Source organism: Lipomyces tetrasporus (genome assembly GCF_029532465.1).
Source record: "Lipomyces tetrasporus strain NRRL Y-64009 chromosome Unknown POJ06scaffold_6, whole genome shotgun sequence".
In the NCBI taxonomy this organism is placed as follows: Eukaryota; Fungi; Ascomycota; class Lipomycetes; order Lipomycetales; family Lipomycetaceae; genus Lipomyces; species Lipomyces tetrasporus.
The window spans coordinates 1076015-1089348 of record NW_026611601.1 but is presented as its reverse complement, the minus strand read 5'-3'; the positions used below and the strand labels follow the sequence as shown (position 1 = coordinate 1089348).

At 49.9% G+C, this 13334-nt stretch overlaps 5 protein-coding genes across 5 annotated transcripts; 3 read left to right on the top strand and 2 right to left on the bottom strand.

The window, feature by feature from the left end:
• Window positions 1-414: 414 nt before the first annotated feature.
• Window positions 415-2248, bottom strand: POJ06DRAFT_254960 (uncharacterized protein). The gene is made up of 5 exons (XM_056187835.1): window positions 1953-2248; window positions 1676-1866; window positions 1377-1624; window positions 848-1327; window positions 415-793 (listed from the first exon to the last, which is right to left on the bottom strand). Exons 1-5 carry the CDS (start codon window positions 2164-2166, stop codon window positions 544-546), a joined length of 1383 nt encoding a protein of 460 aa, XP_056043391.1. The 5' UTR covers window positions 2167-2248; the 3' UTR covers window positions 415-543.
• Window positions 2249-2395: 147 nt separating this feature from the next.
• Window positions 2396-4180, top strand: POJ06DRAFT_276249 (cation efflux protein). Its single transcript, XM_056189675.1, has 2 exons — window positions 2396-3307; window positions 3373-4180. Exons 1-2 carry the CDS (start codon window positions 2695-2697, stop codon window positions 4089-4091), a joined length of 1332 nt encoding a protein of 443 aa, XP_056043390.1. The 5' UTR covers window positions 2396-2694; the 3' UTR covers window positions 4092-4180.
• A 582-nt stretch (window positions 4181-4762) lies between these two features.
• Window positions 4763-6420, top strand: POJ06DRAFT_254955 (uncharacterized protein). Its single transcript, XM_056187834.1, has one exon. It carries the CDS (start codon window positions 4988-4990, stop codon window positions 6122-6124), a length of 1137 nt encoding a protein of 378 aa, XP_056043389.1. The 5' UTR covers window positions 4763-4987; the 3' UTR covers window positions 6125-6420.
• Window positions 6421-9507, bottom strand: POJ06DRAFT_254953 (UNC-like C-terminal-domain-containing protein). Its single transcript, XM_056187833.1, has 3 exons — window positions 9420-9507; window positions 6954-9094; window positions 6421-6890 (listed from the first exon to the last, which is right to left on the bottom strand). Exons 2-3 carry the CDS (start codon window positions 9063-9065, stop codon window positions 6699-6701), a joined length of 2304 nt encoding a protein of 767 aa, XP_056043388.1. The 5' UTR covers window positions 9066-9094; window positions 9420-9507; the 3' UTR covers window positions 6421-6698.
• A 233-nt stretch (window positions 9508-9740) lies between these two features.
• On the top strand, window positions 9741-13334 carry POJ06DRAFT_120237 (kinase-like domain-containing protein). Its single transcript, XM_056184235.1, has 3 exons — window positions 9741-10242; window positions 10459-12673; window positions 12728-13334. The coding sequence occupies exons 1-3, from the start codon at window positions 9973-9975 to the stop codon at window positions 13126-13128; spliced, it is 2886 nt and encodes a 961-aa protein (XP_056043387.1). The 5' UTR covers window positions 9741-9972; the 3' UTR covers window positions 13129-13334.

The window sequence follows — 13334 nt, the reverse complement described above, 5'->3', positions numbered from 1 at the left end:
AAAATGGCCAGCATCGGGTTAGGATACCACAAGCCCTGCCATGGGATTGAACTTGCGGATCTGAAAACGCACGCCGGGGTCGAGCGCAGCCAATAACTAAGGTCTAAGAAAATTACACTCTCTTTTGAAGACTCAGCTCAGCATTATTAGCCCAGTTGTGGTGGGTGTCGGCTTGATCTGGTTGCCTATGTTGGGTAAGGGCCGTTGTTACCTTCAATTGAGCGAAAGTTTATAGGCCCGGCCGAATCAAGTTGGTCGTTACCCGGCCATTCAGGTAGGTTGGTCACCTTACATAAAGTGAGATTTCAAGTGCAAACCAACTATTTCTTTTTGGGACTAGCGTATTTTAAGCAAGGGTCTAATCGTTGCCGGTTAGGGTTCCTGGTGGTTCCGTCCAGACCCTGGCTCGGTGAATGCAATACATAGGACTATTATATTTACAGTACAATAACCAATGCAAAGATCACTACCGAGTATATGCCGAGCATTCACTTACCCAGACCTGTTCAATTGACAGTCATATCGCAAACGGGGGTCGAAAACCTAGTACTCGCCGTCGCTACTGCTGCTACTTTCCACTTCCGTCAAGTCCTCGCGATTCGGAATATGGAAAACTGGACCAGCAGTGATACGCCATGTCTCACTCCATCTGTTGCCGCACTCGACCAAGGCGCCCCTTTTAATGGATCGTAGCAATTCCGGCCTTGTGAAGACGTCGATCAGCTGCTTCGCGAGGTCATCCGCAGTTTTGAATACCAAACCATTGCGGTTGCTTACTACTAATTCGGATAAGCTAATACTATTAGCACACATTGACCGTGTTCAGCAAGAAATGGGGAGTGCGTACGCTGGGAATTCGCGGGCAAGAACGGGAACGCCGCATCCAAACATGTCGACGACCTTCATAGGTAAATCCCACCCGGACGTCGACAGATGAAGCGATACGCCGATATCCGCGGCACCGATAACGACAGGATACTCCTCCGCGGAAAGCCACACTGTCCGCACTTGAGCATTATTCCACGACCGGTGAGAAATGTCCTTGAGGAATTGCTCTTGGAGTGGACCTTTGCCCGTTACCACTGTAAGGATTTTGGGAAGTGGCCTTTCTGGTGTCGAGCTACTATCGTATTGTGATAGAGCGTCGAGAAGGACTGTGAGATCTTCATCAGGTGTGTAAGATGTCGATGTAACGACAAGCTTGTCCGTGGCCGAGCTAAATCCGGAGAATATCGGGCTGGTCGCCAAAAGATCCGCTCTCTTATCGTCTGACAACGGCTGGAACTGAACTGCCGGTCGGTCCGGTAGCGGAACAATACGGAATGCGCTTAGTCGAATTAGCACCTTACGCCTGCATGACTAAACGATCGACTTACTTGACCTTGAAGTCACGGACGAGAACTTCGGCCATCGCCTTGGTCACGCAAAAGTGCGCGAACGCATACCTGCAGAACCAGTGCTCGTACCACTTGCTAATTCGAACTAGAATGTTTCTGTCTGATCCTAGCTTCAGTGCCAGGACTGTGTAGCCAAAGTTGTGCCAGTCAATGATGTATCTTGTCCGTCGCGAAATGAAGGTAACGAAAACGTAGCAAACGAGCATTGTCGGCAGCGACGGCGGATTCTAACCCCAATTTAGTAAAGAGTCTTCGACTACGTAGTTGAATGGCTATACCTGTACCAGTAGATACTCAGCATTCTTTAGTGATCGCAGAATCTGGAAAAGTTGTTTTGTGAGATAGACGACCTTGATCGCTGCCAAAACAATGAACGGGAGACCTTTCGGCAGGGGTAAATCTTCAGCAGGTTTGATCCCGTGTACTTTGATGTCCGGATTCTCGGTAATTGACTGCAACGGTGCGGTATCTGTTAAGGGCGACGACGAATCAGTCTCATGTGCGATAATCCCAACAAACCACGCCCAGACTGATCAGGCCCTTAAATATGCATACCAGTGTACCCCACAAAGTCGACCAAGAAACCTGTCTCGACTAAACTTAGAACATGATACTGCATTCGCGGAGACCGGCCTATGTCGCCCAGCACGAGAGCAATGGCACGCTTTCGGGGATTAATTGTTGGGTCCCGTGGCACCAGCAAGTATAGGCCCACGGGAATCAAGAAATAGACTCCGAGGCATATTGCCACGGTAGTGGTAAATGCCATTGCGTTTTTTCGAGGTACAAGTCTCGGTAATCGAGATCTCCGTGCGTTGGCGTAGAATTTGGAGGCGGAACCGGCTTCCACTCGGTAACCATGAAACTGGGGAATCGGTGAAGTAGAGCCAGGTGTCTAAACTTTAAAGTTTAAACTAGCATCTTGTAGGGACGACGCTAAACTTGATTCGGCAGCACGTGGTCGTGGTCCTCGTCGAGATGGGCGTTGTCAGACAATATCGAGATGTCTGCACCCTGATGGATTGAGTAGTGGATGGGCTATTCTATTCATTCCTGCTATCTTGGGACGGTTTGTCGTTGTTGATTTAGTGAGACTAAGTCTTCTTGCGTCTTATTTCGCTGAACGACAGATCTCGGGCGATCTTAGACTCGTCGAATCTGCGGCAACCTTGTTGGTTGGATTTGGAGGACTCGGACGGTCCACTTGTTAGAACAACTTGTACATAGTGAGCAGCTTGATATAATTGTTGTGTCGGGTCAATGTGGAATGACTTACAACTGTTTAGGCTAGATCAAGATGTCGGAATCACACACACATTCTCATAATCCGCGAGGGCACGCCCGCAGTACGAGCTCATCAACGATACAACTCAAGCCGTCTCCGCTAATAACCTCGACATCGACATTTCCGTCATCAACGCCATGCAAAAAGGGTGCTGACGAAACGACAGAACTGTCACTAATCAGACAGCCGGTGGTGTTAGTGCAGACAATGCTTGCTCATACGGACACCCGGAGTATATTCTTATTTCTGGTGCTCAACTTCACATTTATGCTCGTTCAGTTTATATACTCGCTATTATCGCATTCGTTGGGATTACTGTCGGATAGCATACACATGCTACTAGATTGCGTGGCGTTGTTGGTGGGGTTATTGGCGAGCTTGATGGCCAAATGGCCTCCATCGGCAAGTTTCCCGTATGGATTAGGCAAGGTTGAGTCCTTGTCGGGATTCATTAATGGCATATTGCTTATTGGTATCTCGGCGGGAATAGTGGTTGAGGCGGTAGAGCGGATATGGAGGCCGGTTGCGATAGAGAGAGTTACGGAGCTCTTGGTTGTTAGTTTGCTAGGACTGATTGTCAATTTGGTTGGGATCGTCGCTTTTAACCACGGACATGCTGGGCACGGTGTGTAATTCGATCAATTTGAGCTGTATGCGGGGGGGTTTTTTTTGGCTAACGGCGGACTGTAGGGCATTCACATTCGCACTCGCATTCAGAACCTTCTTCTCGTTCCCATTCCGCACCGCACTCGCATTCGCATGACCACCACGACCATCATGACAGTCATGACAGTCATGACAGCAAGAGCAGTGACAATGTCTTCTCGACGCCTCCGACGGACGACAACGACAAGCCGATCATTCCGCCTTCATCTACATTTTCGTGCGCCGAGGACCACGACATAGCGAAAGACAAAATGCCCCAAACACACAATGAGAACATGCACGGCTTGTTCTTGCACATCTTGGCTGACACTCTGGGATCTGTCGGCGTGATCGTATCGACGTTGCTTACATCTTACTTTGGCTGGCCCGGATTTGACCCTCTGGCATCCTTGTTCATTGCAGTGCTAATCTTCATGTCTGCCATACCGTTGGTTACATCGTCGGCGAATTCGCTTCTCCTGTCACTTACGTCGGAGCAGGAGTACGTGTTGCGAGACGCGCTGAACGATGTGATCACGGTCCCTGGTGTGGTCGGGTACTCGCAGCCGCGGTTCTGGCCCACGGATGGTGGAACGTCGGGCGCGGTGCGAGGAATTATCCACGTCCAGATTTCTGAAGACGCGGACCCGGCAGTCGTGCGACAAAAGGTCGAGGCCCGGCTCTGCAGTGCGTTAAAGGGCGCTACGGATTTATTCATTCAGGTTGAGCGGGCAAGTCCCGCCGCGACGAAACTGTTAAATTAGTTTGTTAAAAGTTGTCGCGCTTGGGCACATTTGCTGGTCGATAGAAGCTAGTTACGGATATTGTAATATAAACCATTCTAGAACAGGGCAACGTGGATATAACTGCTTAAAGCGGTTATGCATGTGATAGCAGCGACATAACCCTAACCGAGAGAGTCCTTTATCAAGGGACCAGCACCTGACCGGTAACTTGATAATACTTGGCCTTGCTCAGTAATCGAGAAAAGCGGGCAATAACTAATAAGGCATCACCGTGCTTTTTCTTCGGGTTTTTCGTGCCCCGTGCGTCTCGAATTCGGGTTCTGTTACACGCCGGTCCATTTTCGTTGCTCGCTGCTGCAGCCTCTGGGATGGGACTATGATAGCACGATAGGACACAGTGTATACGGAATATTTTGGTTCCTGCCGAGGAGAAGATTCTGTCACGGGTTAGCGTCGTCAGCTGAATTCAGACTTGACTTGACTGTGATGCTGACATAAGGCGCCGTGATGGAATGTTTGTTGGTATCTGGCGTGCTGTAGCACACTGCGTAGGTGTGGGCACGTGCGACTCCAATTTACACGTGAAAATGCACCCTGGCATCATCGCGTCTGGGAGGCGTCGGCGGCTGGCGCTGGCAAGTGACAGTGGCATGACGACGGATAAGGGTCGCGCCAAAATAACATACGGGCGCTCCCTCAATTTAACTAGCTCCCCCCCTCCCGTCCCTGTGATTGCAAATATAACATAACAACCTGCGAATTCCTCGCCAGGTTTTCGCGCCCGTCCGCGAGTCCTCTATCTAGTATTATAAGTCGCCTGTCGAATGGTTTAGATATCTCACTTGCCGATACGCACGCAGCTGCTTCAGATATAGTCAGAATTTGATTATTCCTCAGTTAGAAAAAATATTACAATGCCACTCAAGCGCATTCTAGTCGTCCGACATTCCACCAGACTCGACACTAAGGACCTCTCCTGGAGGGACACGTCGCCAACACCATATGACCCTCCGCTATCACAGTCTGGTATCCTTGAAGCCGGTGCTCTGGGACGTGCCATCGCGTCGGAAATAGCAGCGTCGGTCGACTCTGCTGCAGACACGGCCGTGTCGGCCGTGTCTGTCTCTGTACGACCGACACGAGACTTGAGTCCTGCATCGCGGACGTCGGACAGGTCGTCCGTCGGCACGGACTCGTCGTCAGCGTTGACCATGGGTTCCTCAGCGGCGTCAGCGTCACCTTCCACGTTTCCCTCTTCACGGCCGCTGACGGTCTACATCCACACGTCGCCATTCTTACGCTGTGCTATGACTGCGCACTATATTGCCCAACAGCTGGTTTCGATGGCTCCATTAGCGTCCTCGTCTGCGTCGTCCACTGTAAACCTCAAAATCCGAATCGACTCGTTCCTCGGAGAGTGGCTCACTCCCGACTATTTCTCAAGCATCTCGCCGCCCCCAGACGACGGACACACATCCCTTGCCGCATCCTCCATGTCATGGCTGCTCTCGAACGGGTCGCGTAACATTCTAGACCTCACGTGGCCCCTCAACGCGTTTGGCTTGTCTGGCCAATACGGCGAGCGATGGAAGACAATGTATTGGCGCTTTTCAACCGGGCTATCCAATCTCGTCGCGAGCTACGCCGGTCCTGCCACCGGTGACTCGGTCGTCATACTCGTGACCCACGGTGCAGGCAGCAATGCGCTTGTTGGAGCCTTGTCTGCCACACCTATACTCGTCGACTTTGGTCTTGCAAGCCTATCAGTTGCTGTCCCACGGCGACGGACCGACGGCGAGGACGAGTACTCATCCGTCTATGGTTATGGAGGCGAGAAGCGGAATCGGTCAGGCTATGGTCTGCTGTTCGACGACAACATCAGCAACAACACCACCGGCTCGGGCATGGACAAATGGGACCTGACAAGGATCGCGGATGTGAGTCATCTCGGACTACTCCGAGGCGTTAAAGAAGACGAGCCGCCGCGGACAAAGATGCCAAAGTTTGAGTTCCGGGCATCGACGTCACCGATGGTCTCGGAGTACATATAATGAATGATATATTTTGCATTTTTGCTTGCTGTATGCATGCATTGGGTTGGTCGTCAAAAAATAACCAATTTAAAATCGAAATATCACCAAAACCGGAGCTGGTTGTGTTTACAAAATGGAGTATTTTTGGCATTGTGATTTACTTGTTTGTGAATTGGGTTGTACACGTATCAGCGAATGGGTCATGTTTTTAGCGGTGTTTTCTTTTCTTTTCTCGCTTGTGATTGCATAATTGCATCTGGCAACGGCTTGTCTATGACATGGGGACCAAACTAATGTAATAATGAATGGTGGATAGTATGAACTTTGCTGCATTTGTGGATCCTACGGTTCACCAAATTCAAGACTCTAGGTGGTCACGCGCACAAACATTATGCACATATACCCAATTATTAAATACCGATAGTTACGCGAAATGATGTGACAATGTACCAAATAAATGCACGAAACGTGAATGCGACGTAACCAACGCATCATCACGCAAACTAAAAACAAAAATCAAACCCGCAAACTCAAACAACCAAATGCCGGTACCATAACAACAAAAAATCCCTCTCAAAACTTATGCATCGGTTTATAATATCTTGATCTTCATTTTCATGACAATGTAGACGTCAAATGCCACACATACTATGCACACGCAGAAAAGCAGGATAACGATCTCTAGCAGATGCTTCTCGGTCTGTTTCCGCTGGCTCTCTAGTTCGGCGACCGTTTGCTGCCACAGCTGTTCGTAGTGCTGTCTTTGTTGTTCGTATTGTTGTTTCTATTAAAAAAAATCAGTACCCGCGTGGTTAGAAAAATGGCAAACACAATCAAAATGGCTTACGAAAATGTAGAGCTGGGACGTGACGGTTGCGTTCAAGCCGTCCAGCATGTCCGTGAGCTTCAAGTTCTGCCGCCGTTCGACCTTGGAAAACGCGTCCCGCAGCATGCGACTCTGCTCCTCAATGTACTGCAGCGACAATGTCGCGTTGGCTTCCAGCAACGTCAACCGTTTCATGATCGTCTTGTATACGGATTCCTGGGTTGTCGGATTATTCTGCGGCGCTGAGAACGACGACGATGAGGCGGTGGACGACATGCTTGGCGTCGATGCCGACGACGACGGCGACGCTGTTGCTCGCACGGCCGATCTTTCGGACGAGTCGTTTTCCGAGCTCGGAGCATGCGACGACGACTGTGCACCCTGCACAGTCGCCGATGACGCTTCGGCTGATTTGCCGTTTGCCTTGCCAGATGTGTCGGTCGCGCTAGTCGACCGCGCCTGGCCCGAAGCTCTAGGCTCGTTTGCATCACTGGAAGTATCACAGGGCAAGACGCTGGCCGGAACCGTCACCGACTTCCTGCCTCTAGGCCCTAAGTTGTAATGTCCATAAATGCCAAACGGCGTATTATCCAAACCAGCAACTGAAACTTGTAGCAAATACTTTCGGGCATACTGATAGGGTTCCCAAGGGCAAAATGACAATTCCCCAATCACGGAGCCAAAGTCCACGACCGGAATGGTCTCGTCCACCGTGTGCGCGACTTGCATGACCTCTGCAGATACCTCAGGCAACTGTGTCTCAAACTCGGCAGACTCTTCTTTCGACTTGATTTGTTCGGGATCGACCTCCGATGCCACAGCTTCGGCAACCACATCCTCGCGCTCGTCCTCCTCGCCGTGATTCAACTCGTCTTGGTACAAGTACTCCTCGTACTCTTCCATCATGGTCGTTCCATGCACTCGAACCAGCGACAGCGGGCAGTAAAACTCCTGTCCCCAGTGACTTAAAAACTCGATCCTCAGAAACCGGGCGAAAATGGGCGAATTCCGCACCAAGAAAGGCTGAATCTCTCGCACATTACGGGCGTCGAACTCGCCCACGACTTTCCAGCCGGAAGCCTTGACCGGATAGCGCGCCGAAACCGACACCCGGAATTTTCGAACCATGGACGAGAAAAATTCATAGTTGGCGAGCACGACGGTGTCGACCAGAATATCTTCGCACAATTCGATAATGACAAACTTGTTCTCCACCGAACAAGGATTCAGCATATACGTGTCCTTGCTCTCAAAAAGGATCGCGCTGGCACCTCTCATTTCCGGATTCGTCTTGAGAATACCTGCTGCACATGCTACAGACGCATAATTAGATCTTTCTCTGCTTGTTTTGCCAGCGTACTTTAATTGCCCTCGAGCTTCGTGTGGACTTGGCGCCGGTTCGGTAGCCCACGCCGTTGCCCCGTCATCTGCGGTGTCTTGCGCCTGGCTAAACATAGAAATGTCAATTTCCATGTCATCACCTATCGTGTCAAGTGGATGTTCAGGCGAAGCTTTGCGCGCAGCAGACGCTAAATCCGCCCGGCGTTTGTTGATGTCTTCGGACGAAAGCCCTGCTTTTGCGAAATTTTGTGTCTTCCATTCGTCAAACGATAGGAACGAGGATGGGTCTAAATAGTTGTCTGTATCTGTGTCATCGGGCCTGGTAATTGCCTCTGGTTTGGTAGCATCTGGCGGTGGTTGTGTCGTGGAAACTTGAGTGGACAAACTAGCAGCCGATGAGGTTGTTTCTGACCCTAAGCTGCCCACTGGTGGTGATGACGAACGTGAATTATATTCCGAGGTGGCAGGCACTCGCGTCGGTATGTCAGACGAAGTCGAGTGGCGCCTCTCAGAGACATCTTGCAATTTCTGACTTATCCCACCGGTAATCGCGGTCGACGCCGGAAAGACCGTTTCCGTTGCCCCACTCCGCATCGACATCGTTCCTCGTGGGCATTCGGGATATACAAAGTAAATAGACGCATTATATGGGCATATTGACGTATCCAATGATTTGTGACCAGCGACGACAGGAAGTTCCAATGCGACAAGCAGAACCTGTAATAGAATTGAAAGCGCTCGGCACATGTGGCGCAGGGTCCGGAAGGACAAAAGCGTACAATGGCCCGCCATAAAATTGCCTATTAAACCAGTCGCATGAGCTATATAATTAAAGTCAGCCGGCGAGCTACGAGATGACTAGGTCGACCAATATCGAGAACTGCTAAAACGCCACGACTCTGATCCGATTGGTTGCGTATTCTTTGTATGTCCATACAACAATCCACGCAAGGTCTAGACTACTCTGGTGCATGAGAAACACATAGAGTGCACTTATACCGAATACCGTCCAATATTGTCGGCCATCAGCATCCTCACGGCTTAGGACATCGCTTAGCGCCGGTGAACGCAATTAAGGCGAATTCCCTCGATAGTGTATATGCCAGACATAGTCTTGCAAAAAAAAAGTAGGATAATAAGACGTACCTCTTGTTCGTTTGACGAAAACAGGCGAATTGCCTGGTGGTAAACTAAAGCGAGTCGATGAAAGGTTGGCGGTAATTAATTGCAGACGTGGACGCCCGAATTGTATCTTATAGCTACAAACACAATGCCTTGTACAATCACGATCTCGCCAAATCGATTAGGGCAACAAAAATGCGGCTGGCTAGCTTTGCCGGTGCGGCTTGTATCATGTGACTTCCAAGGTTAAGGGCCTGTAAGTGTCTGGTTGTTAGGTCACACTGTATTAGAACTGGTTTGGTAGTCGGGCGCGCCAACTTGCAACACAGCAGCGGCCGCTCCAAGGTGGATCAATTCTACAGTCACCGATCGCGACCCATCACGGCAATCCTTCTCCTCGAGCATTATCTAATCTCGCAGCGTCATGCTGACGCGCGCCCCACAATTTGCAAGCAATTCCTCCTGCTATTATTAATTGTGGTGATCATAGCAAAGGCATTCAAGTCCGACCAATTGTGCCCCCCCCCCTCTCCAATTCATCTGGGCCACCCTGGCTATCAGCGTACTAACAAGCACCATGGAGAATACGGGGCATAATCTGCTACTGCGGTTTATCGATTCCAATCATTTCTCTCTTTTCCTTTGCATTGCGTATCTGGCCCGGTATTCGGATAATATTGGCATTCACTATTATCTTTGTCGGAAACTTCATTCGTTCCCCTACCTCGAGATTGAGTTCTTCCTACCCCAGTTATGTCAGATTATCTTGACCGTGCCTACCGAATCGGTAGCCCTGGAGGAGTTCTTGCTTGAGATGTGCAGTCGCAGCACACATAGTGCTGTATTGGTAAGTGTGTTCTTGATTGTGCTTCGCCAAACTGCCTGTCCTATGTGACATCGGCCGACGATCCTTCGACGGCATTTCCGTCCTTGTCAGACTGTCACCTATCAGCCGGAGGTTTCGTTACGTTATTGATTCGACGTCTGAGTTGCGTATGGAGATGGCGTTATAACAGTTTTGTTTAAATTTTGAAGATAGCGGCAACAGCTAACAAGTAAACAGACGTTTTGGCTTCTACAGGCACACCTTGAAGATCTGTCTCACGACCCTGAAGCACGCTCATTCCAGATATGCCGACGAGTATACAATAAAGTGCAGTACCTTCTTTTCGGCGTTGGCGAGCCACCTAGCACCAAGATCACTTCAAATCCCGGTCCGACATTGGTCCTTGCCAGTGCAATCATGGGTGTCACAGCTGTTCCTATAGTGACGGAATTTATGGGACCGATCACAATTGCACAAGCGCGAAAACCCAGACTGCGCGTTTTCCACCTGGCGCCAAAGTTAGCAAAGTCGAGGTCGTTCTCTAAGATCTCGAATGGCACGCCCAAGTCGGAGAAAGACATACCCAAGAGTGCATCTTTTCCTCAGATAGAGACCGACAACGTGCGGCATAACGTGGAGGACGATGATGACGACGAGGATGAGACATCGCCCTCAAATGGCCACAAAGACGACGACGAGTCGTTTGATCTTGACGACGGTGGGAGACCACGAAGTAGTCAAGGCAGCCGGCCGCTAGGAGGACTCTACGGTCTGGATAGCGCAGGCATTTCGTCACTCCCCGATCTCAGGTCACACAAGTTTCCCGAGAGTTTGACATCGTCAGCATCGATGTCGTCCACGTCAGTATACACTAAAAGGACGTTTATGGGAAAGCTCCACAACAGTCACCACTTCCATCGAATCGCACCTACAACGCTGACGCCGTCGGCGAAAGTACGCATGCTGAAGACAAATTACTTCCGATACGAGACATCATTTGCATATGCCCTTCAAGCAATTTCCACCCGCCTGCGGCTTGTACCCAAACCAGCAAGGTTATCCGCATTGCGGGCAGAAATCACTCTGTTGAATAACGAGCTACCGGCTGAGGTTGATATTCCTATGATTCTGGAAACAGACACGTACAGAGCGACGCCTCGGCAGCACAAGATCGTCCGAATATCGCCGGTCGAAGCTACAATTCTGAATTCAGCTGAGCGAGTGCCTTTCCTTCTCATAATCGAAGTCTTACGAGACGACATTACATTCGACCCAGATACACCGCGGAATCATGAAATTCTCAATAATCCAACTGACTACCGTAGCCTCTTTGACTTTGCATATTCCTCTCCATCCCGTCATCAACTACATATTGACGTTAAGGCCACACCACCGAAAAAGTTAATCAGCCCAAAGGCGCTATTTACAGAGTCGGAGATGGGCGATATCTCAGCGTCGCCATTGACGGAGTTGGCAAATGGCACGAATGCAGACTATGGACTCGCTGGTGTCGATCCGGCTAATACTTCTGTGCCTGTGCTGTCGGAAGGATCGTCAAAATCGTCTTCACCTCGCACGTCCGACCTGTCGTTTGCACCGGCATACCAGGTTTACCGGCAACTGGCCCCAGTGCCTAAGAATACTAGTGAAATGAACGACATTGCCGTGCACATGCGGACCGCTGCCACGATGTTGGCCCAGCTGGACGCGACACTGGGGACGAACGGCGGCACAAAACTGCCTAAAGAGGAAGTCCAGCAAATAAAGTCCCGGATTATAAGCAGTATGCAGCACCTTGAAGAGCAGAATGCTTTCGTGGATGTCGAAATTCCGCGTGCTATCAGTCACAGTGGTCCACCAGCGGTCAACAAAGAGGTAGGTGAGCGGCGCTTGGAGAACGACCTGAAAACTGGTGTGATCAAGAGCGATGCCAGTATGGTTGGTTTCGGAGAGGAGTGGAATGCCAAGAAGGAACGGATACGGAAATCATCGCCATATGGTCATTTGCCGAACTGGGACCTGATTTCGGTTATCGCGAAGACCGGGTCTGATTTACGTCAAGAGGCGTTTGCGTGCCAGTTGATTCATGCGATCAAGCGGATATGGGAAGAGGCAGATGTGGAGGTATGGGTCCGACGAATGACAATTCTTGTGACCGGTGCCGGATCTGGTCTTGTCGAGACGATCACAAATGGTGTTAGTATACACTCCCTGAAGAAGGCGCTGGCGACGTCTCTATTGGGCCCATCTGAGACGCCGCATAAAGGAAAGGTCGCCACGTTGTCCGAATATTTCTTCAGGGTGTTTGGTGTCCGCGGGTCAGATCGGTTTAAGATGGCGCAGGCAGAGTTCATAAAGTCGCTTGCTGCGTATTCGCTCATTTGTTATATTCTCCAAATCAAAGATCGTCATAACGGCAACATATTGCTGGACACACAAGGACATGTGATTCGTAAGTTCCCTTACCGTGTTGGCTGATATTAGAACAGCTTGCTGACGCCATTAGACATTGACTTTGGCTTCCTGCTATCAAATACGCCAGGTAGCGTGGGCTTTGAAGCAGCGCCGTTCAAACTCACACAAGAATACGTCGAGCTCATGGACGGTCCTAGCTCAGAAGCCTTCGAATCTTTCCGGGCTCTCGTCAAAATTGCATTCAAGGCTCTTCGGAAGCAGGCAGATGATATCGTTGTACTGGTAGAAATGATGCAGAAAGAATCGCCGCTGCCATGTTTCATGAGTGGCGACGCTACAGCTCATTTGCTTCGTCAGCGGTTCCAGTTGCATATGTCTGAGACCGAAGTGGACGCTTTTGTGGACAATCAATTGATTAATAAGAGTATGGGAAGCATGTACACGCGGCTATACGACCAATACCAACTTGTGACGCAAGGCATTTACAGTTGATCGCGCAGCTTAGACTGCAAGGAGGACGAGAGAAGAATGAAGCATAATTCTTTGTAGACTATTTAATTTAATTATATTGTTGCATTCATTTCCATTGATGGATTATTCATTCGTTTTTGAGGGTTTTTGAATTGTCAATGATGATTGTTGAAGCTAAATTTATATGTAATTGAAAAAAAAGGGGTAATATGATACAGACGCACGAC